Raw genomic sequence first — 22,235 nt, 5'->3', positions numbered from 1 at the left:
CATATCTCGAAAATTGCACATTATAATGTACGATTTTACACCGCACATTACGTATCTATTTTTCATATTCTGATTCAACCTAGCTTTTGTAGTCTTTTGTAGTATTGTTCGCGTGGGGTTATTCTACTTGACGAAAACGCGCTCTTAGTTTTTTACCTTGGTTTCTCCTTCCTCTTATCGGTCGACCTTAGCTTTGTTCTCAGAGGTAAAGTTCATTTGGTCGACATCTGCATCAATAAAAATCAGGACAACTTCGTAATTGCTGATGTCGAATCTGCTGATTTGTTGATTTATTATAAATTAAGTTAATTGAGAAGAAAGTACAACGATATCGTAAACTAAAAATAACGCAGAAGAGGATTTGAGTGTGATGTAAAATTGCAGGAAATTTGTCGATTACATTGTTACCTATCGACTGTTCATTGACTGACTACTAGTGATTGATCTAATTGTCACATCGAAGTGGCAGCTCGCGAAGCGTTAATGCCGTACATAAGGAACGATGGACTCAACAAGAACGAAGTCAAGGCCGAATCCGAGGGAGAACGCGAACATCGTATCGGTGTTGTTGTGGTGGTAAGTTGCGCGATTCTTCAGCTCACGAATACGACTGAAACGATTTTTCATAAATTTTCCTTCGGCGGCTCTTTCTCATTCGCGAGATCCGCCGAATTTCGCTAAATTTGAAATTTTTTAATCTCTTCTAGGCAAACGCGTCTCAGCGAACTGAGCTGGAAAAACGAGTAAAAACTTCGGATATGGATTCATTCGGTTTTTTTGGCCTTTTCATAATTCAACGATTGCATCGCTTGTCGATGATTATATCGTTTGTCATAGGCGTAATAAATGTACAGATATATTCTGCGCAACACTAACAACTATCTTCGGCCCGAAACCGGCCTTAAACTTAAATCTTAAACTGAGTTTAGTCCGTCCATAAAGATAATTTTGTGTTTTTTCCATCCTAACGCAAAGCATATGTTATCGTAAGACTGTGTGCTACACAGTGATAATTCTATGACTTTTTACTCTGTCCCGCTGTATCACGCTGTATTCAAGCAGATAAGACGCTGAGCATTCTGAAATTTAATGCGTATAAATCTCTGCTTATTGAATCAGGTGGACCATCGACCTCTTTCGAAAGGGTTACACAAAATCCTTAGACATGGAGGACTTGTACGAACCTTTAAAGGAAGACCGATCGAATGCATTAGGTGATCGATTGGAAAAGTGAGCATCAGAATGCTGCAGTGAGAAAGCGAAGAAAGACTATTTGTTCTTTCACATGAGATTGTTCTCCAAAAGAAAAAGGAATAGATAAAGAAAAGTCGAGCTATATTCTCTGCGCCACTTTGCGGTAGAAAAGAAAGAGGCAGCTTTATGGAGAATATTTTGATTTATTTTGATGTATTTTGACTTTATTTTGATTTTAGACAATGGACTATTGAGCTGGAAAACTCAAAGAAGCAGAAGCGCATGCCGAGCCTACTGAAGACCGTCGTTCGCACATTCCTATCGGAATTCGCCCATCTCGCGCTGATGCAGCTAATCGTTGAATTCTTCATTAGGTAATTTCTTCGTTGAAGGAGAAATAACAAAGACATCAATCAAATTCGTCCGGCATAAAATTACACGAGCGCCCTGCGACGGGCAGATCAATGTGCGCAATTTGCGATTCATAGATTGTACACACCAATGTTGCTGAGAACTTTGCTACTCTACTTCCGCGGGGATTCTGCGAAGACGATCTCCATGGAGACCGCGTTATGGTGCGGAGCTGGAATCTCCATGATGGTCGCCCTGAACGCGATAATCGCCAATTATATGTTATACAGCGGTTTTTACATAGGCATGAAAATTCGCGTGGCTCTGTGCTCTCTTGTGTATCGAAAGGTCAGTAAGGCACCTATCATATCTCATATTGGCTTACGGATGTTTCAACATTATGCACCGAATCATATCTGAAGCGAAATTTGTGGAAATGATGAATTACTTCGAATCCCGAGGATTCTCGATTCAAAGGAGAAGCGGAAGAAAGTGGAGAAAATTACGATGAAGCACTTTAGAAATATAATCGCGACGCATAAAGGTTTCTTCAAGTGTCGGCACATTGATAACCCTTGGAATGTCCAAGTGTCCAACAATTGAGTTAATATTGATCGTTTTTAATGAGAATCAATTAACCGACGCTAAATTGTCACAATGTAATTCTTGCGAATCGCTTCTTCTTTTACATAGCACTACGTCGCAAGTAAATTACATTACTCTGAATCATGCATGAATCATTTGAATCTTCTATCTATCTAATTATTTTCTCGTGTGTGTGTGTCTTGTAGGCCCTGCGATTGAACAAAATAGCGTTGGCAGAAATGGCGCCGGGCAAAGTAGTCAACTTGATAGCTAACGACGTCAATAGGTTTGATAACATCCCCCTACTTTCCCAATACATGTGGTCAGGGCCTTTTTTCTCGCTTATCATAATGTATATTCTCTACTTGGAAGTCGGGTACTACTGTTTTATCGGCATGGCTATTATCTTCATGATCATGCAGTTTCAAGGTAAGTCTCCCCGTCATTATTCTACTTTCCTTCGTAGTAAAACGCACGAAATCCTTTTGGCACGAAAGATTCACATGGTCTCGCGATTTCAGCTTGCACCTCCAAGTTAATGGCGAAGTTCCGATTGAAAACCGTCATCAGGACCGACGATCGGGTCTGGCTGATGGATGAGATTATCTCTGGGATGCAAGTGATCAAAATGTATGCCTGGGAGAAGCCATTCTGCGCCGTGATCGCGCTAGCCCGCAAGCTCGAGCTGCAAATGACCATCAGGAGCGCGTACATACGCAGCATCTACATGACCTTCCACATCTTCACGGCCAGGCTAGCGCTCTACGGCACGCTTATTCCACTACTCATATTCAGTCAAAATCTAACCGCCGACAAAGTCTTCATCGTAATGTCCTATTTCAACATCCTTTCCCACAGCATATCCAGTATGTTGGTGCGAGGCATCGGCGAGCTGAGTGAGTGCTTAGTCACCTTGAAAAGACTCCAACACTTCCTCATGCACGAGGAGTATCAAAGTAGCAACATCATCGTCTGCAAACAGCCATCCAGTGAACATATGGCAAACGATAAGATTCATACAGAATTCGACAAGATCAACGAGCAAGATATATCTTCCATCGATAGCGATATGCAAAACCGCGAGGTTCTGGACGATAACGACAATCAGGAGAAGCAGAAGCGGAATACATCGGTCGCCATTATAGCCGATTCCAATGGGTCTGTTATGAGTAAGTTTCCAAGGAAAAGATCGGGAATTGGGAAACACACACACACACACACACTTTACCATTTCCTTTCTAATTTGGACCATTCTTTTCTACTTTCTTCATGTGATATATTCTCATCAAAGGAATACAGCGCAGAATTCGCTGTTTACAGAAAAAGAAGTGACTGTCGTGCACAATTGGGCGATTAAAATGACTAACGTCACCATCAAGTGGGAGACCAGCCAATCGGAGAACATATTGGAAGATTTGAATTTGGAGATGGAGAAAGGCAAATTGTACACGGTCATCGGCATAGTGGGTAGCGGAAAGAGTTCCTTACTAAACGCGATTTTAGGCGAGATCAGTCTGGTAAATGGAGAAACAAAGGTCAACGGTAGCGTGAGCTACGTTAGTCAGAAGGCTTGGATATTCAGCTCGAGCATCAGACAGAATATCCTCTTTGGAGAGGAATACGACCATCGACATTATCAAAGAGTGATTAAGGCCTGCGCTCTGCTGAAGGACTTCCAGCAATTTCCGCAGGGCGATCTAACCGTCATAGGTGAACGAGGTAGCTCGTTGTCTGGTGGCCAGAAGGCTAGGGTTAACTTGGCCAGAGCCTTGTACAGGCAGTCGGATATCTATCTATTGGATGACCCTTTGAGTGCGGTGAATAACTATGATATTTCATTTAATCAGCTCACTTGTCGTTTATCATTGACAAAAGTAAAAATTCCAGGTCGACGCACATGTGAGCAAACACCTGTTCCACAATTGCATCAAGAGATATCTGGCCGGAAGAACAACAATCTTGACGACGCATCAATTACAGTATATAAAGGAAGCAGACGGCATTATATTGCTTGAACAAGGAAAGATAAAATATTTCTCGCATTATCAAGACTTGTTGACTTATCAATCTGACTTCGATGTACTCTTATCGGAGGAAAACGAGAAGAGCGACGAATTATCTGTGCAAAAGGGAACAAAAGAACGACAGTTCTCTTCTGGGAGTATTAGAGTAAGTGAAAATACAAAATACAAAATACAAAATCATTGTTTCAACGTCAATATGACGAAAGCATATACAAAGTAAAAATACAAAATTTAAATATTCGAATTAAAGTTGCGCGGTATATGTTAAATCCACATATATATGGTAATACACAACTTGATTCAATGTTCCCGCACTGTATTACTATTTTAATAGAGTAATTCTTTGAAAATGAGCGAGATGGAGGACGATAAGGAAAACGAAAATGCTGCGAAGCAGGAGGCCAATATCGAGAAATCCAGCAAAGTAGAAGGCTCTCTCTTTGTCAAATACTTTCAAATTGGTGTCAATTTATACATAGCTAGCTTAGTTCTGTTCTTGTTTATCAGCACACAGTTCTCCATTATTTTCAACGACTACTTTGTGTCCGTTTTGTGAGTATATCTCTATATTATGATAATTAAGTAAATTAAGTATAATTAAGTAAAAGAATAAGTTATAATTTTCAATTTTTAATACTTCCTCGAAATAATTTTCAATATTTTCTCGAAAATATTTTTCGTTTTTCTGAATAAATTCCAATTAATTTTATCAACTTCGACTTCTTCACAGTCGCCGTTATATGATTTTCTTTTTTTTCTTAGGATCAACGCCAAGGAACGGCAATATCTAGCTAATCTCGAGAGTGCTAACCAAACGAACGTTTCCATGAACGCAACGAGTCTCGATATGGACATATTACCAGAGACTACGTATATTTACATCTATACAGGTATCGTGTTGAGCGTCTTCGTCATCGCCATCATCAGATCATTGTTGTTTTACAAGGTATGCTTGATGTGCAGTCAACGTCTACACGATCTAATGTTCAACGCGCTGATTCATACGGATCTGCGTTTCTTCGACACCAACTCGAGTGGTAGCATCCTCAACAGGTTTTCCAAGGACATGGGCGCTATTGACGAATATTTGCCTAAAGCAGTTTTTGACGCTAGCCAGTTGAATTTCTCAATAATCGGCTCATTATTATTAACCTGTATAATTGATCCGATCTTCATCGTGGTTATCGCACTGATGTTCATGATACTCTACCGATTAAAAAATATGTACCTCAGTACCAGCAAGAGTATCAAATATTTGGAAGGAATAAGTACGTCTGAGACATGCTAAGTTCGATCGACTTTGACTTGCAATTTTTTGCTTTTGTATTTTCGTAATTTTTCTTTATTTCTATGATATTTTCTCGAATCAAAATCGCATATATTTATAGTTTGTTAATTCTCTAAATACACTATGTTTTTTTTTCGTTATTTGTTTAATTATTATGTTTTTCTTTGTGTTTTCTTTATGTTGTCAGCATGCTCACCGGTATTCACTCATATAAACGTTACGTTAAACGGCTTGTCTACCATCAGAGCATATCACGTCCAACCGATACTTATAGAAGAATTCGGCAAGCTACAGGATCTACACACATCCAGCGCGTACATGCATATCGTGACGATCACAGCTTTTTCGTTCTGTCTGGATGTATTCTGCTTCATTTTGACCTGCATCACCAATTTCACCTTTTTACTAAGGAGTGACTGTAAGAATCTCTTCAATAGGTTGTCCTTTACAACATCTCTTGGCACTTCTTAACTCCACTTTTAAATATTTACACTTCTAAGATGTAGACAATTAATTTATATTAATGTTTCGCATGAATTATCAAATCCACTGAGCCGTTACAGGGGAGAATACAAGTCGGTAGAATTAAATAACGAAATGGAACGTGTGTGTCTTTCAGCATATACCGGCAGCGAGGTGGGATTGGTAATTACGCAAATTGCAATGATATGCATTTACATAGAATTTGGGATGAGGCAAAATGCGGAGACAGCGAACCAATTGATGGCGGTGAAACGTGTGATCGAATACACTCAGCTGCTACCGGAACCGAATCTCAGGGATAGAGGAGTATTCTTGAGGAAGAAGGGTAAGCAGGACCTGGTATTGCCAGCCAACGCTCCTAAGAACTGGCCTTCGGAGGGCAACATCAAGTTCAAGAACGTCGACATGTGTTACATGGACGAGATTCCTATCCTCAAAGAACTGAACATCGTGATTCCTGCAGGAAAGAAGGTATACGAATTTTAAATCTTCTGCTTTGCTAAACATAGCAAAGGTAGCATAGATTCTTATCTGAGAAATCAACGAGGAACGGACAAATGAAAATAGCAAGCGAGGGAATCGTCATTTATTTTGAGAATTCAACACGATTTTCTTCATATTTGAGATATTCAAAAGCTTTTCTTTTCGACGATCATATGTGAATCCTGCAGAGAGCAGGATGTATAAGAAGGAAGAGACAGAAATCAGTGTAGTTTCGATAATTTCTTAGTCGCTCATTAGTTCTCATGGATTCATTATTTCGCTCTTTCTGATTTCAATTGTTCCGTTGAGAAAGTAACAATTAAAAAAAGAAACGGTGATTAGGATGCTTCAAATACAATTTGCTATGCAGATTGGTATCGTGGGAAGAACTGGCGCAGGAAAATCGTCGCTGATATCAGCGTTGTTACGATTGGCGAAAGTTGAGGGTATAATCGAAATCGACGGGGTGGACACGGGCTCGATAGCCTTGGAAGACCTGCGACGCAAGATGTCTATTATCCCTCAGAACCCAATTTTGTTCTCAGGCACTATAAGACATAATCTGGATCCCTTTAACGAATTTTCAGATAAATATTTGTGGGATGCGCTCGAAGAGGTTTGTCGACAATTAATATTTGACTCGATAATAATAATGATAAAGCGCTAAGATTTCGAGATTTCAGAAACAGGCATGAAATTATAAAAGTTCCATTTTGAATATCTAAAATTCTAAAGACTTCAAAGTTCTAAGGTCATAATGTTTCAAGATTCCCAGATCGAAACGTCTTTAAGGTTTTAAAGTTCTGAAGAGTTCAGCGTCTATGTTTTTCAAATTAGCAAATGGTGGATATTAAAATGATGCTTTTGCAACATTGTTTCAGGTCGAATTAAAAGACGCAATTACCAGTACTGGAAACGGGTTAGAAAGTCGTGTAGTTGATCGAGGTAACAACTATAGCGTTGGACAAAGGCAATTAGTCTGCTTGGCGAGAGCTATCCTAAGGAATAATTGTATATTAATGTTGGATGAAGCGACCGCGAACGTGGACTTACATACAGATTCGTTAATTCAACGCACTATTAGAAAAAAATTCACCACCTGTACGATGCTCACAATAGCGCATCGATTGAACACCATCATAGACAGCGACAAGGTCCTGGTAATGGATAAAGGTCGTATGATTGTGCGTATAATTTTCTTTAAATCTCGATACTTCGAAGGTCTTTGAAATTTGGAATTTTAGCTCGATGACTTAACAAAATTAGCTCGTATCCTGATAATAGTTGATGCCAAATTATAATTCTTTTCTATTTTGTTTTACAGGAATACGACCATCCTCATATATTATTGCAAAATAGTCATAGTCAATTTACTTCACTGGCAAAAAAAAGTAATTTGTATGAACAATTAGTAAAAGTGGCCAAGCAATCTTATATTGACAAGAATGGTGAAACGTAACATCATTATATATATATATATATATATAGATTTATATACCAAACCTTCAATTAAATTTTTCGAACTTCTATTTCTCGCTTTTTAAAAATGTAGAGTATCACTTATCGAATATATATATATATAAAAGATTTTATAGGTAGGTATAGGCAGAAAAAATATACGGATGAACGTAAAGTAATAAATACCATTTAATATGTAAAAAAAGTTGTTATCATGTGAGTTGTTACCGATAGAAGCTAAAAAAAGATAAAATAAATAAATTGAATAATAATATATAAAAGCCTGAGTTATCTCTCGCAACAGAAAATGCTTGAAAGCAGATGATGGTCCGAGAAAGAAATTTGCAGAGATGGAATGTAAATATATTGAATAAAATAAATCAATTATACGAGACAATCAATGAAAATGTACTACGATATGAGGAAAAAGGAGGGATCTACGCGATAGTAGATCATCTTTTATATTTTTTTATTCCTTGCAAAATATGTGATATTAAATAAATAAATTGATAAAATTAATTCCGAAATAGTTTTAGCAAAACAATAACAAAACGTATACCATGGCGCGCATTTGTGTATTCAAGGTAAAAGATAACCGTTGTCAGCGTTTGTGATGCACCTGCATTATCAGTAGACTTGGTATATTTGGAGGGGATGTAGAAACCAGCAATCATATACTTGTAATGGTAGTCATGTTCTTTAGTTAGGTATCACCTTTCGAAGGAGTAATTCGAAAAAAGTGAAAAAAGTGAAAAGGAAGAAAGAAAAAAGTTAGAAAGAAAATAGAATGCCACTTCGTTTGTTCTGACCTCTTCTTGGCGGTCTGGAAGTTTTTGTGTGATTTTTAAAACTCTGAGATTAAAAGTGAGACAATGGATACGGATTCAAATAACATGAAGCAGAATCCTCAGGAAACTGCGAATTTCTTCAGCCAGATTTTTTTCTGGTTCGTTTTTCGTATAGTTTATCTTTCATTTCCTTTTCGGAAAAAAACGGATAAGAGAATTTTTCCATTTACTGTAATGAAGAAAATGACTTAAAAAGCATTCTTTTTCCGCCTCAAAAAAGTGTTATTTTCTGAAGAAATAAAAAAAAGTATTTATATTTCTTCAAAGTAAAATCTTGTTTTTCTGAGAAGATATTTTTCAAGTCAAAGGAAAATTTCTTTAGCAAGAGATCTTCGTTTTTCTTCTTGTGAAAAAGTAAAAACTGTTATTTATTTTATCCCATATTTTACTTTATTTAGTCCAAGAAATTGATGAAAAATTTCTCGAAATGATGAAACCAACATGCAATTCGTATTTTGTCTAGTCATGTTCTTATCCTTTTTATTTGCATAACGAATCGATTAAGACGTCCGTTGGAACATTACTTATATTTCATGCTTTACAAATCATTCATATTTCAAATAGGCAAGAATTATTATATCGTGTTATGTTCTAGAAAATACGCCATATTACTTTCTCGTATTTTCCAAATCACATTCGAAGCTAATTCACAAGTAACATTACTAATAATAACTAATAGTAACATTATTAATAATAATGGTATCATTACAATAATTTGCAATGTAAATTATGTATACAATGTGTCCGTAAAAAAATATCTAAATATCTAAAACTTCAATGTTCTGCATTACGCAGCTTTATTCTTATTGATGGAAGAAAATATTGTTCCTTCACAACATTGTGTAAATTGACAACATTCAACAAATGTGAATTACATATGTTAATAAATAAAAGCATTTTAGGTCTCCCTCTAAATATATCGTAAAGTTTCTCAGATTTCATCTTAGAGCGAGAGTTTTAATAATTTATTCAATTTATTATTTTTGCTATACGTAGGTGGACGAAGGAATTACTTACGAATAGCATGAAAAGAGATTTGGAGGAATCGGATATTTATCGGCCTTTAAAAGCAGACCGTTCTGAAAAAGTGACAGATCATCTAGAAAAGTAAGTATTTTTGTTACTAGAGGAAACAGATGTATTTATAATAATTAATTATTTTAACTATACTACTGTATGAGAATAAAGAGGTAATTGGCTACAACATTCGTGTGTACAACAACACTTAATGCAAAATATGGCTATGATAATTATAACTATGCCTGTGAGTGATAATTATAACAATGATCATTTTTATCTGCTACCTATATCACAATTAATAACACGATAATAATAATATTGATTATGTGATAATATTGTAAACATTATTATATGGAAAATTCTAAATATAATACAATAAAATATATTAATTATAAATATAATATAATAACAATAATAATATAATTTTTTAAAAGAATAAGTAACACAATTGTAATTGTATCGCGATAATGAAAGATGACTAATTACTTTTAAATATAATTGTAATGAAGAACGAAAATAGTGGATACATTATTGTTCAATGGTTGTTGATGCAATTCAAAATAAGTTCTGCATCGTGTCATATACAAAAATATATCACAGTACTTGATAACGTGTGGATATTTGTTAATAGTATATTATGGGAATATCTTACGTTATTTAATCGTTATGTAATCATAAACATAGCTCTAGAAAAAAGAACCTTAGATTATATAACTGGATAACTTTTATAATTAGACGATAACTTGTTTGTCAGAAAGAATCTCTGTTATCGCGATTAAAGATTAAAGATAAATTTGCTTGAAGATTAAAATGGATAAAATTACATAAAATGACTACGACTCCCGAGACTCATTTAGTTGCTTGAACAGTCTTTTGCGGCATGCAAATGTCAGGAAAATAAACACGCAGAGCCCACGCAACTCGGTTCAGGTTACTATACACATTCTAAGACGTAACAGTAAGATTTCGATCAATCGTGTTGTTCGTTTCGGCTGTCCGTAAACATTTGAAGCTAGCAACGCGATTATGGTTGAAACCTTATTGTTACGTCTTACGGAAAGTATGTGTGATGATTTTTAACATGTTGAGTACCGTAGCGGTGACTTGTGACCGGCACTCAACTTGCCAATAATATCGTGGGAAGTCATCGGTGACTGGCGATCTCAAGATTAATATATAAAAGCATTTAATTCAAATAAATAATAAGTAATATTTATATTTAAATTTAATAATTATAATTTAATAATTATAATATCAATGACAATATTGCTAATTTAATTTTAATTAAATTTTCAATATTGTCTGTACTGATATTATAATGATGTAAAAAAACTAATGTGTCATAGAGCATATTCAAATAATTTCATTAGTAACTATGTACATGTTAAATATGCATATTGCGATGTATCGTATCCAAATACAGCAGACAAAGGAAAAATGAATTAGTATAATTTTTATAGAATATAACATAACATAACTTTTTTGGTATAATTTTTCGCATATTAATTATAAGGATAATCTAAGAAAATAAATATGGGATATGAAATGCAAATCAATTGCATTGTATAGGAGTATAATGGATATCATTACTTGATTGTTGGACAGATTCAATACGAATGAAAGAAATAATTGAACTAGAAAAACAAAATTAAAATAATTGAAACGACTGACTTTGATAAAAGATAAATAAAATACAAGCATGAGATAGATCAAATACACTCCAGCACCGTAGCGGATCACTGGTGATCCGCAGTAAGATAAATATATAAAACATGATAATATAGTTTAACTTAACCGTTTTATATAGCATTTTATAACATATATTGCATAACAAGAAAATTCAGTCTGGCGCTGTAAGCAAGTTATATAAAATTGGTCCAATATTCAACCTATTAAAATAACTGAAAGCATTTGAGTAGGAATATTCTACAAGAGTTTTTCATACAATTGAATTTTTTATTCCTCAGACAATAGAAAAATCAGTTACACAAGGTAAGTTGTTTCTTCCATGAAAAATTTGAGGCAATTTAATTCGATTATGAATATTTGAAGTAAACTTAACTCTCAGCGGAGAGAATTAATATTATAAAGTCCTTCAGAATTTTAATTAACAATGTAATATATATATATATATATATACAGGATATCCGGAATGTGATCATTAATATTTTGTGTACTAGTAGAACTCGTTAAAACAATTAAAAAAGTCCTGTGCCATTTTACAATTTTTTCAATATTTATTCCGTAATTAAGTAAAATGTGTAAACGAATGAGCGCACGAGAAAGTGACAGGGCGGGCACTGTGTATAAGAAGATGGCTTACCTCGCGCGGCGAGAGGCAACCGTAAGCGACAAGTGGCGTGCGCGCGCGCGAGGAGCGAGCGAGCGCAAGCGACAAGAGGCGGCCGCCCAGCGCTCATTGGCTCACATGTTTCAATTAATAACTCGATAACTATTGCCAATTTGACATTATGGTACATGACTTTTCTTCTCGGCTACACCCAATCTACCAGTACACAAAATATTAATGATCACATTCCAGACACCTGTATATATATATATATATATATATATATATATATATTTATATTTATATATATATTAATTAACAGAAAACTGTAGGAAATATAAATTTAGTAAACTTTTAGAATTTTCCGCCGAATAAAAAGATTGATTTATTAAGTTCTTGTGTCAATACTTTCGTATCTGTAGAAACCAGCTAATTTGTTTAAAAACGCTAAGTAGTAGATAACAGGGAAACATAATAATCGAATGCTTATTTAGTGCTACTTGATAGGTATGTTCGATACCACAGTATTTTTCACCAACATTTTGCCGACAATTGCAAAAATATTTGATCAGATGGCGAATAACGTAGTTAGCGGAATAATTTCTTTCCGGTTCAAGGATGATTCCGAGACGCGATTCTCGGTACTGGTAATTTCAAAAGAGATTTTATTTTCTCAATTCCAGATGTTGGAATCGCGAGTTAGCAAAGCTAAAGAAAGTGGAATACACTGTGGGCAAGGACGGGCAGAAAGTTCTGCTGAAGAAGAACTACCGACCGAGGTTGTACAAGGCGATTTTTTGCGCTTTCTGGTTACCGTATTTCATAGCTGGAATTTTCTTGACCATCCAGGTATCGCGAAATATCGTAATATTTTTGTAGATAATGTCATGTTTCATCGAAAAGTAAAAATAAGCGTTTGAAGGGAAATTTCTCAAGAAATTATACTAGAAGACTAAAGAGTTACATATTAGAACGTTACGTATTAGAAACGAACGAATTCGAAACGCGAAATTCGTAAATCCTATCAGGATTCATCTATAAGTCCTGCCAAGAATCATCGATCACATAACACATTCATTCCAGGTCGTCATACTGCGCGTGATGCAGCCAATTCTGCAGGGCTGGATTATCAAGTATTTCAACGGCAAGCCTGGCGCGCCGGACAGCGTCAACAGAGACGAAGCATTGATCTATACTATCTGCCTGGTTTTATCTTTGGCCATCACTGTTATAATTATGCATAATATGTATTTAATGACACAGCAGATCGGAATGAGGGTACGCGTTGCTTGTAGCTCGCTGATTTACAGAAAGGTAACGTCACAAATGATTTGTGTCTGTCAAGCATTTTGGCTCAAATCGTTTCACGGAACACGGTCGAAAGGAGCGTTTAAAGAAATTAAAAGAAGTTTAAATGAGTAACGCTTGAATGGATAACGCTTACGTTTTCACGCTCACAGATTCTTAGAAACTGATTTCCATAAAGCCACGTGGAATTCGTGGCGCTTGACAAACGAAAGAAAACGTGGAAGAGAAACAGAACAGTCAAAGCGGTACGCGACTCGGTAACCAGTGAATTTCATTGTTAATAAGCTGACTAATTTATCGGGCAACCGATATCTTTCATTCTTAAATAATCACTAAAGTACTTTGCTGGCAGTTGCTTGGGAAGTCTTTTTCGCATTCGACAACAATTTTCGAAGTTCACCTAATCACTTTAGCAGTCTTTCATAGCAATTATTAAGTGAAGGTCACGCAGAAACCGTATAAATTATTAAGTTCACCTAATTGCTTCAACAGTCTTTTATGGCACGCAAATATCGAGAAAATTGAGGACATGCAGGAACTGCAAATTATCATAGTAAATGAGCATACGAACAATTTACCGATATCCCGATATCGTCGTCAAGCGTGACCTTAGGCTTTGAACGATAAATTCGTCATGTTACGTATGCTAACCGCATATATTGAATTGTTGCGAATATTCATCATGAAGTGACTTATCTATTTCAAACGCAACTCATCCTATGCTGCTTTTTGAACTTATACTATGTGAAAAAAATATTTTCCTCGTGATTTACTGTAACAAGAAGCAGACATGTTTCGCGGTCACTTTAGATTTAAATGGCGGCAGTATTTCTTCCTACGATATTCCTAACGATTCTTCCTAACTATATTCCACCATGAAATCGAAGGAACAAGAAATTGCCATGACCTATTTGATAAGAGTGTGTCCGGCAAAATTTTTACATAAAAATCGTTGGATAGAAATTTCCACAGGAGCAGGTAGAGAGACATTTGGTCTGAAGATGCTTTGTAGAAAAAACTTGAATTGTTACTCAACCTTAATGACAAAAATATATAAAATAAGTATTTTGGTATGAGTGCCGCATACACGTCACGACTCGAAGTCGTGTTTTCCTGTACACATCCAGAAAGATAAAAAATGTCGCACCAAGCAGTTACTAAGTATATGAGACAGTCTAAGACATTTGTAAATAAGTGGGTGCGTCGCTACTTAGAGATGAAAAACGTTGATAGTTTACTGGAACGTAGTTCTACGCAGAAAACGTCGAACAAAGAGAACAAGCTGATTCTACGGATGTTTGCGAACAATACTCGTCTATCGTTGCGAGGCGGACAGAAAAAGTCATAAATATATCATGAGATGTAGTAAGAAAACGTCTACGTGCTTATAATGTAAAATATCGAAGTATAGTGAAGAAATCTCTACTGACCGAAAAATATATCGAAAAAAGAATTGCTTGAATGCAAGAACATATGGACCACGGTTGGGGCAATATAATTTTTTTCTGACAAAGCTTCCTTTGGGGCAAATACTTCTATCTCGAATCTACCTCTACTAGTAGACTCGTCTAGAGGACTGTTAATCATCCGGAAGAGGTGCACATTTGGGATTGCTTCTCACAGCAAGGATTTGGCACATCGCATTTTTTCACAGACAATTTACACGCTGCCAAGATTGGTCAAAATTTATAAGAAGTCTTTATTACAATGTGTTTAAAAGTAGTTTATAAGGAAAAACGAGAAATAGATACTACAAGAGGACAATGACCCTAAACATTGAAGTTGTCTTTGTATCGCAAGGAAATAAAAAAATGATGTTGCATTACTGAATTGGTCGTTACAGTCATCGAATGCAACAAAACATTTGGCCTCGGGAGCTTAAGATTCAGGGAAAGAAAATTTGGAAGATCAAGGAGTTAGTTCGACAAATTACATTGATCTTTATCTCAAGAATATGTTATAAAATTAGCTAAAAATACGTTTCGAAAATGCCAAGCAATTATTGGTAATAAAGGCGTCTAAACAAGTTATTAATAATAAAGCATCTTAGTTCCAATCAAGTGATATGTGTGTATTTTATTATAAATCGTTACAATAAATTGTTTATCGAGTTCTACCGGACATGCTTTTATCAAACAGACTGTAAATATTAATGCGATTGGGGAAATAGTTTAGGCGTACACTTGAATCTGCGAGGCGACTTGAAAATCTGTATTTGCCAAACTCAAGCGACTCTAGAGCTTTTCACGATCCATTAGTTAAATTTGCATGACGTTGTTTAATAAATACAAGGAGATTTCCTTGTGTTTGTTAAACACAATGGAGAAGAAATCAACGAAGAAAGAAAGAATTACCAATTATTTTGTGCAATATATTATCATTATATTATTACTGCGCTGTTTAACAGCACGATAAGAATTTTCTAATCTTTGACAAATTGTCGCAGCTGCTACGGCTGAGCAAAACGTCCCTGAGCCAAACCGGCACCGGACAGGTAATCAACCTCCTCAGTAATGACGTCCTCCGTTTTGATCAATTATCCTTATTTTTGAACTTCATGTGGATCATGCCCATTCAGGTAATTTTTTATCTCGCGAAAAAGATGATGTTACTCATCGAATTCGCTCACGTTCTTTTATTCGCAGGTTGTGACCGTGACATACATAATGTGGCAGAAGATCGGCATCTCGACTTTCGTTGGTATCGGGTCGCTGTTGATCATCACTCTACCAATTCAGGGAACTTTCAGTCTCTTAAGTCGCAGTATCAGAGCCAAGATTGCACCGCTTACCGATCGTAGAGTGCAGTTGATGAGTGAGCTCATAGCTGGGATACAGGTGCTGCGTTTCTTCTTCATTATCTTTATTGTTATATTCGCAGCGATTGATGATCACGCTTACAGTGACTAAATAATTAGATGTTATATTTTTGATGATTGATTTTTTATTATATTATTGATAATTAGATAAAAGAATGATCACTAATATGCCAGATGAAGCATGAGAAAATAAAAATAACACAATCTCTCGTTCCTTTCATCAGGTGGTGAAGATGTACGCCTGGGAGAAACCGTTCAGCAAAATCGTCTCAATCACGAGAATATCGGAGATTGACAAAATCAAGTTTTCGTCTTATGTACGCGCTGCGTACTTGGCCATCATAGTGTTCACCGAGAGACTCATCCTTTACTTCACCCTATTAATGTATGTTCTTACGGGAAACCATTTGTCCGCCGATGTGACTTACGTTTTGGCGAGTTACTTCAATATTCTTCAGCTCACTACCGCGCTATTCTTTCCGCAAGCGTTGATATTGTTGGGCGAAACAATGGTGTCTATAAATAGACTGGAGGTGCGTTATAGAAATTCATTCATTATTAACTTTTAATCGTTGGAATCGTCAGAGAAATTTCTGTAACTTTGTCAGATTTTGGAGTCATCGAGACCGAGTTTTAGATCATCCAGTCTTTAAGATCTAAATAGATGTTAATCGCTTCAATAGCACTTAGATTCTTTAACTGATGCCTTTCTTAAAATGTTCAATCCTCAATCTTTACAAAAAAACTTTGCTCATCGAGCGTTCATTCAATAGCTAATGAATTCACTCTTTAGAAATTCCTTCTAATGGACGAGGTAAATATGGAACGTCCTGCGATCACATCACGACCACAATCTGCGTCTACTAAATCATCCAAAAAAAGCGCTAAAGAAAATCGAAAGCGCGACAGCTTCGTCAACAATGGAATTTCTCATCCCACTTTTGAAATATTACCTGAGCGTGCAGTTTGCGTAGAACTTCAACGCGTGTCTGCCAACTGGATCAACGGCCAACTACCGCCGACATTGTGCAACATCTCCACTACGATCAAACCAGGCGAGTTATGCGCTGTGGTGGGTGCTGTGGGTTCTGGCAAGTCGTCCATGCTCCATTTACTTCTGAGAGAATTGAATCCTGGCGCGGGTAACGTGATTCTCACTCAGGGCTTGAAAAGCATCGAGAGCGAATTCAGAAACGGTTACATAGTGGACAACCCGAACTTACGTATTTCCTATGCCAGTCAGGAAGCTTGGCTCTTTGGCGGCACCGTGAAGGACAACATCTTGTTTGGACAACCTTATGATAAAACGAGATATACGCAGGTTTTTATCAGAGTACCAATGGCCTTAACTCTTATCACTCTTGATTCTTCCGACTTTTCTTGGTGCCTTGTTTCTTCAAACGTATCATTTTAATTAAATGTATCTTGTTTTTTTAAATGTATCTTCCAATACTCTTCTGTGATGTGTTTTTTCTTATTCTCGACTTCTGCATCTTCTGACGATTAATCGATGATTTCAGGTGACGAACGTGTGTGCTTTGACGAAAGACTTTCGGCAATTGCCGCAGGGCGACATGACGATAGTTGGAGAAAGAGGTGTGTCTTTGTCTGGAGGCCAAAGGGCGCGAGTCAATCTCGCAAGAGCGGTTTACAGACAAGCGGATCTCTATTTGCTGGACGACCCTTTGAGCGCGGTGGACACTCACGTCGCCAAACATCTCTATAAGAGGTGCATTGTCGAGTATCTAACCGGCAAAACGAGGATTCTCGTCACTCATCAGCTACAGTTCCTCAGACGAGCCGAACATGTCATTGTATTAGATCGAGTGAGTATCGTATCGAGCGTTTTCTTGAATATTTCAGTTCTATCAAGTTATCTTATTTCTATTCTCAAGGGTTTTATTAAGATGCAAGGGAACTATAATGAATTAGTGGCATCGAACAAAGATTTCATTGAGATGATGAATAGCTTGAACCACGAGGCGCAAAAGAAGGAAGACGACGCGAGGAAAATCTCAGAGATGTCCAATAGAAAAATCTCAATAATGAGACGTCCTTCAGGGTTGTCGATCACAAGTTCCATCGCGGTAAGACGATCGCGATTAGACTTCGATTCACATCGATGATTGTTTACGTAGCTTCGTGCAGATAATTCAGTCGAATCATGAATTTCTTTCACGAAAATGAATCGAATGATTGTTACTTTGCAGTATTCCGAGATCGAAGACATGCAGTACGAGAACAGTTTGGAAGGCGAGGAGATGGCTCACGGCTACCTGTCCGCCAAGGTGTACAAGGAATATTTCCACCACGGCGGCAACAGCTTCATGTTATTTATCCTGCTTATGTGCTTCATCGTCAGTCAAGTTGCCACCAGCGGCAACGACTTCTGGGTCTCATATTGGACCAACCTGGAGGAGGAACGGAACAGCGAAGGTACCCCCGATGCTGATCGTGTGAGCCACGAATTCAGACAAATGCACAATGATACCTTTCTCGGCTTGATCTTCAAATTGGATCCGGACGGCCTGCTCAGTACTAAGTCCGCCATCTACGTTTACACGTTCACCATCTTCTCCTGCACGATCATCACGTTACTCCGCAGCTTCCTCTATATGAAGATTTGCATGAACTCCAGCTGTAATCTTCACAACACCATGTTCACTAATTTAGTGCAGGCTCGTATGTTTTTCTTCAACAACAATCCCACTGGTGAGTCGAAGAGTGCAAGGCTGTTAATATGATGATAATTGCGAACATGTGTAGCCTCTTTTGTTTAATATCCTTTTCTCAATTTTTACAATTATTCGCAAAGGAGAACGCAAAGGAGAATGTGATTTACGTGTTAACGTGGAATATCTTTTTGGTATTTACGATATTACTTATGTATGTAAAATTAAGTATTGCTTATACATCCCGTTATTTTTTCTGTTTCTGTCGTATCTCAGGGAGGATCTTAAACAGATTCTCGAAAGACGTCGGAACAATGGACGAGATGTTGCCCAAAATAATGTTAGAAGCAATTCAACTGATCTCCGTAATGGGCGGTATACTTATTATGGAGGCGATAATCAATTATTGGATGCTGATACCGATCGCCTTACTCGCTATTGTATTTATGTTAGTTACGAAAATATATCTCCGCACCGCTCAAGATGTCAAACGTCTCGAAGGCATAAGTAAGTATTGAGAAGAACGCTGCTTTATATAGAAACTAAAAGTCAAAAGAATAACGTTTCTTAATCGTTTCTTCCACTTTTCTATCGTACTTGACTGTCAATATCGTTCGTTGAATTTAATCTGAAGAATTTTAACTCTTTGAATCTTTTTTTCCAAACATTCATGTTCGATATCCCTTCGTTTTCAGCTAAGAGTCCGCTGTTCTCCCACGTGAATTCCACACTAAACGGTCTACCGACGATCAGAAGTAACGGTGTTGATACTGAATTGATGATGCAGAAACAATTCGACTCGTTGCAGGATTACCATAGCGGCGCATGGTACCTTGTTATAGCCATTGCATCGATTTTTGGACTCGTGCTAGACTTGTTCACATGTTTGTTCATTGCTTGTATCTGCTTTTCTTTCATAGCACTAAATGGTCGTGGTATGTAGACTACGTTTAACTACTCGAACTCTCAAAGTATTTCAGTGATTTTTGTATAATTAATGTTTTGAGAAATACATTTATTAAAGTTGCGTTACGTATACGTTATTCTCTAGTGATGTCCTATGATTTCTAATAATGTCGATTTTCACGTATAGGCGGCGTACTCAGTGGTGATGTAGGTCTGGCGATCTCACAGTCGTTAATTCTGACTGGTGGTCTGCAATACGGTATAAAACAGCTCGCTGAAACAATCTCGCTGATGACATCTGTGGAGAGGATTCTTCAATATACGAATCTACCTACGGAAAAATTAATCGTCCCGAAAGATCCTCCGCCACCTACATGGCCGGCTAACGGAAGACTCACCTTCAAAAATGTCAGCATGAAATATGACAAGGATAATCCACCCATCTTGAAGGTAAGTGAATCGATTTGATCTTCGATAATTAAAATAACAAATTTAGGCATCTTTAGCTCCTTTTTTTTTTGTGAAAAATCATCTCGCAATTCACTATGATAATTTCATTGTCAATTCGTTTCGTAGAATTTGAACGTGTCCATCGAATCTGGCTGGAAGGTTGGTGTGGTAGGACGAACCGGCGCTGGTAAATCGTCCTTGATATCCGCGATCTTTCGTTTGTTCGACGAAGGTTTAGAAGGCGAGATCAAGATCGACGACAGGGAGACGAGCACGGTGGCCTTGACGGAACTACGTTCCAAAATTTCCATCATACCGCAAGAGCCGGTGCTCTTTTCCGAAAGTTTGCGTTACAACCTGGATCCGTTCAATCAATATGAAGACGTACTACTCTGGGATGTGCTTCGACAGGTCGAGCTGAATGACATCTCACTGGACCAAAATGTTCTTCACGGCGGCCACAACTTTAGTGTAGGTCAAAGGCAACTCATATGTTTGGCCAGAGCCATCCTGAGAAACAATCGTTTGCTCGTTCTTGATGAGGCAACCGCCAATATTGATTCGCAGTGAGTTTTGACAATTTACGACAGTACATGACAATTTTCTCTGTAAAGTCGTTTCCAAGCGTCAATCAAGAAAATCGGTTTACGTTGTGTTGTTTTCGCAGCAGGTTCAATGACTCAAATCCTCAATCAAATCATCAGATAAAACAGACGATCAAATAGATAAACGTGCACTTTGTGAATTTATTTGCTTTCGCGACGGAGTTAAGTCCCTATCTTCTGTTTCAGCACCGATTCCCTGATACAAAACACGATAAGAACCAGCTTTAAAGAATGCACTGTTATCACGATAGCACATCGTTTGAACACTATTATAGATAGTGACCGGATTATAGTAATGGAAAATGGCCGTATAGTGGTATGTTATTTCTATTCTATTATATATATACAAAAATATACAAAAATTATCAGAACCATTTACTTTATAAAACAACTAAAGAAGAATATTCATGACGTTTATTTTCTATTTAATTTCTATTGACTCTTTAACAAAGATTGCTTAATAATCTCAATCAATCATTTATAAATGTAGAAGTAAGAATTTATATGACTTTACTGGTAACGAATATTTTGAATTTTGTCGCGGTTGGTAAATAGGTAAAAATATCATATGTTAATAATTATTGATAACTGTGCACGTCAACAGGAATTTGGTTGCCCATATGAGTTGTTACGCGACAAACCGGATGGTTATTTCTTACAAATGGTGCAAAATACAGGCAATCAAATGGCTACGAGTCTTCATGAGCAGGCCGAAGAGGCTTGTCGGAAGAACGACAATCATCGAAATTTAGATTTATCAAGACGAAGTTCCAACGAGATTGATGACAAAATTGAGATCACGGAACAGTCCGCCTTATAGATTCATCCTCGTAAACAATAAACGTAAAAAAATGTAATATCGAAACGTTTTTATATAAAAAATACGTTCGCACAAAAATTTATACTGGAAATATTGGAAATAGAGAAATGTTGTGAATAACAATAAAACATTCGACATAAATAGTTAGAGCCATCACGTATGGATAATGATGATAACAACGAGGGAAAAATTGTGGAAAAATCACGAATTGTGGAAATGCATTGTTATATGTGCGTGTGCTAATCTCTCAAAGTGATATTTTTTCTTCCTCGTTTTTATTTATTAGCCAAAGATTTTTACGCAAACATATAAATGTCAATTGTAACACGAACGTTGAATTAATTGTAAGTGAATTTTAATAATGCACAGGTTTTAGTAATTGTACTTGAATAAAATTATACACACACAATCAAAGATTGATAAAATATCATTTCATCTATGTGAGAAATATATCGCTCTTTTTTTTTCTTATATTTTGTGCATTCATATAATTCAGAATATTTCTATATTACTTTTATTATATAATTTCTATAGCTAAGAGGAAAAGAAAGAGAAAGAGAAACATAAAAATTTATCAATAGTGCAAATCTCCTAAAATATATTCTTTTCAGTGTAGTGTGTAAAATAGTGTG

The 22,235-nt window shown here is 36.6% G+C and overlaps 2 protein-coding genes across 3 annotated transcripts; both read left to right on the top strand.

Annotated features, from left to right (window-relative positions):
- Window positions 1-390: 390 nt before the first annotated feature.
- LOC105189062 (multidrug resistance-associated protein 4-like) lies at window positions 391-7,867 on the top strand. 2 transcript variants are annotated; one of them, XM_025301196.1, is made up of 15 exons: window positions 391-576; window positions 1,120-1,230; window positions 1,434-1,568; window positions 1,683-1,893; window positions 2,337-2,559; window positions 2,652-3,299; window positions 3,451-3,947; window positions 4,018-4,299; window positions 4,489-4,706; window positions 4,917-5,422; window positions 5,630-5,860; window positions 6,062-6,396; window positions 6,779-7,024; window positions 7,290-7,592; window positions 7,733-7,867. In XM_025301196.1, exons 1-15 carry the CDS (start codon window positions 503-505, stop codon window positions 7,865-7,867), a joined length of 4,155 nt encoding a protein of 1,384 aa, XP_025156981.1. In that variant the 5' UTR covers window positions 391-502. The 2 variants fall into 2 exon arrangements, with proteins under 2 accessions (XP_025156981.1, XP_011149211.1); XM_011150909.2 differs by lacking the exon at window positions 391-576 and having other exon boundaries at window positions 1,126-1,230; window positions 7,290-7,581; window positions 7,733-7,859.
- An 871-nt stretch (window positions 7,868-8,738) lies between these two features.
- LOC105189061 (multidrug resistance-associated protein 4) lies at window positions 8,739-22,003 on the top strand. Its single transcript, XM_011150907.3, has 17 exons — window positions 8,739-8,812; window positions 9,711-9,821; window positions 12,708-12,873; window positions 13,108-13,338; window positions 15,779-15,910; window positions 15,978-16,169; window positions 16,375-16,683; window positions 16,944-17,471; window positions 17,671-17,976; window positions 18,046-18,237; window positions 18,361-18,862; window positions 19,099-19,329; window positions 19,518-19,757; window positions 19,916-20,178; window positions 20,305-20,744; window positions 20,970-21,099; window positions 21,388-22,003. Exons 1-17 carry the CDS (start codon window positions 8,739-8,741, stop codon window positions 21,601-21,603), a joined length of 4,263 nt encoding a protein of 1,420 aa, XP_011149209.1. The 3' UTR covers window positions 21,604-22,003.
- The last annotated feature ends 232 nt before the right edge of the window (window positions 22,004-22,235 follow it).

The sequence above is a fragment of the Harpegnathos saltator genome, unplaced genomic scaffold (genome assembly GCF_003227715.2).
Source record: "Harpegnathos saltator strain DR-91 unplaced genomic scaffold, Hsal_v8.6 scaffold403, whole genome shotgun sequence".
Lineage (NCBI taxonomy): Eukaryota > Metazoa > Arthropoda > Insecta > Hymenoptera > Formicidae > Harpegnathos > Harpegnathos saltator.
The sequence above is the reverse complement of the archived record's forward strand: the minus strand, read 5'-3'. Positions and strand labels throughout refer to the sequence as shown.

What these genes read in the sequence shown, in the direction of transcription:
- LOC105189062 (XM_025301196.1), top strand. Translation starts at nt 503, where the DNA reads ATGGACTCAACAAGAACGAAGTCAAGGCCGAATCCGAGGGAGAACGCG. An exon ending in GTATCGGTGTTGTTGTGGTG is followed by an intron (nt 577 to 1,119) that starts GTAAGTTGCGCG and finishes TTATTGAATCAG; the next exon opens with GTGGACCATCGACCTCTTTC. An exon ending in GCTCTCTTGTGTATCGAAAG is followed by an intron (nt 1,894 to 2,336) that starts GTCAGTAAGGCA and finishes TGTGTCTTGTAG; the next exon opens with GCCCTGCGATTGAACAAAAT.
- LOC105189061 (XM_011150907.3), top strand. Translation starts at nt 8,739, where the DNA reads ATGGATACGGATTCAAATAACATGAAGCAGAATCCTCAGGAAACTGCG. An exon ending in ATAAAACGAGATATACGCAG is followed by an intron (nt 17,472 to 17,670) that starts GTTTTTATCAGA and finishes CGATGATTTCAG; the next exon opens with GTGACGAACGTGTGTGCTTT. An exon ending in CTTCAACAACAATCCCACTG is followed by an intron (nt 18,863 to 19,098) that starts GTGAGTCGAAGA and finishes GTCGTATCTCAG; the next exon opens with GGAGGATCTTAAACAGATTC.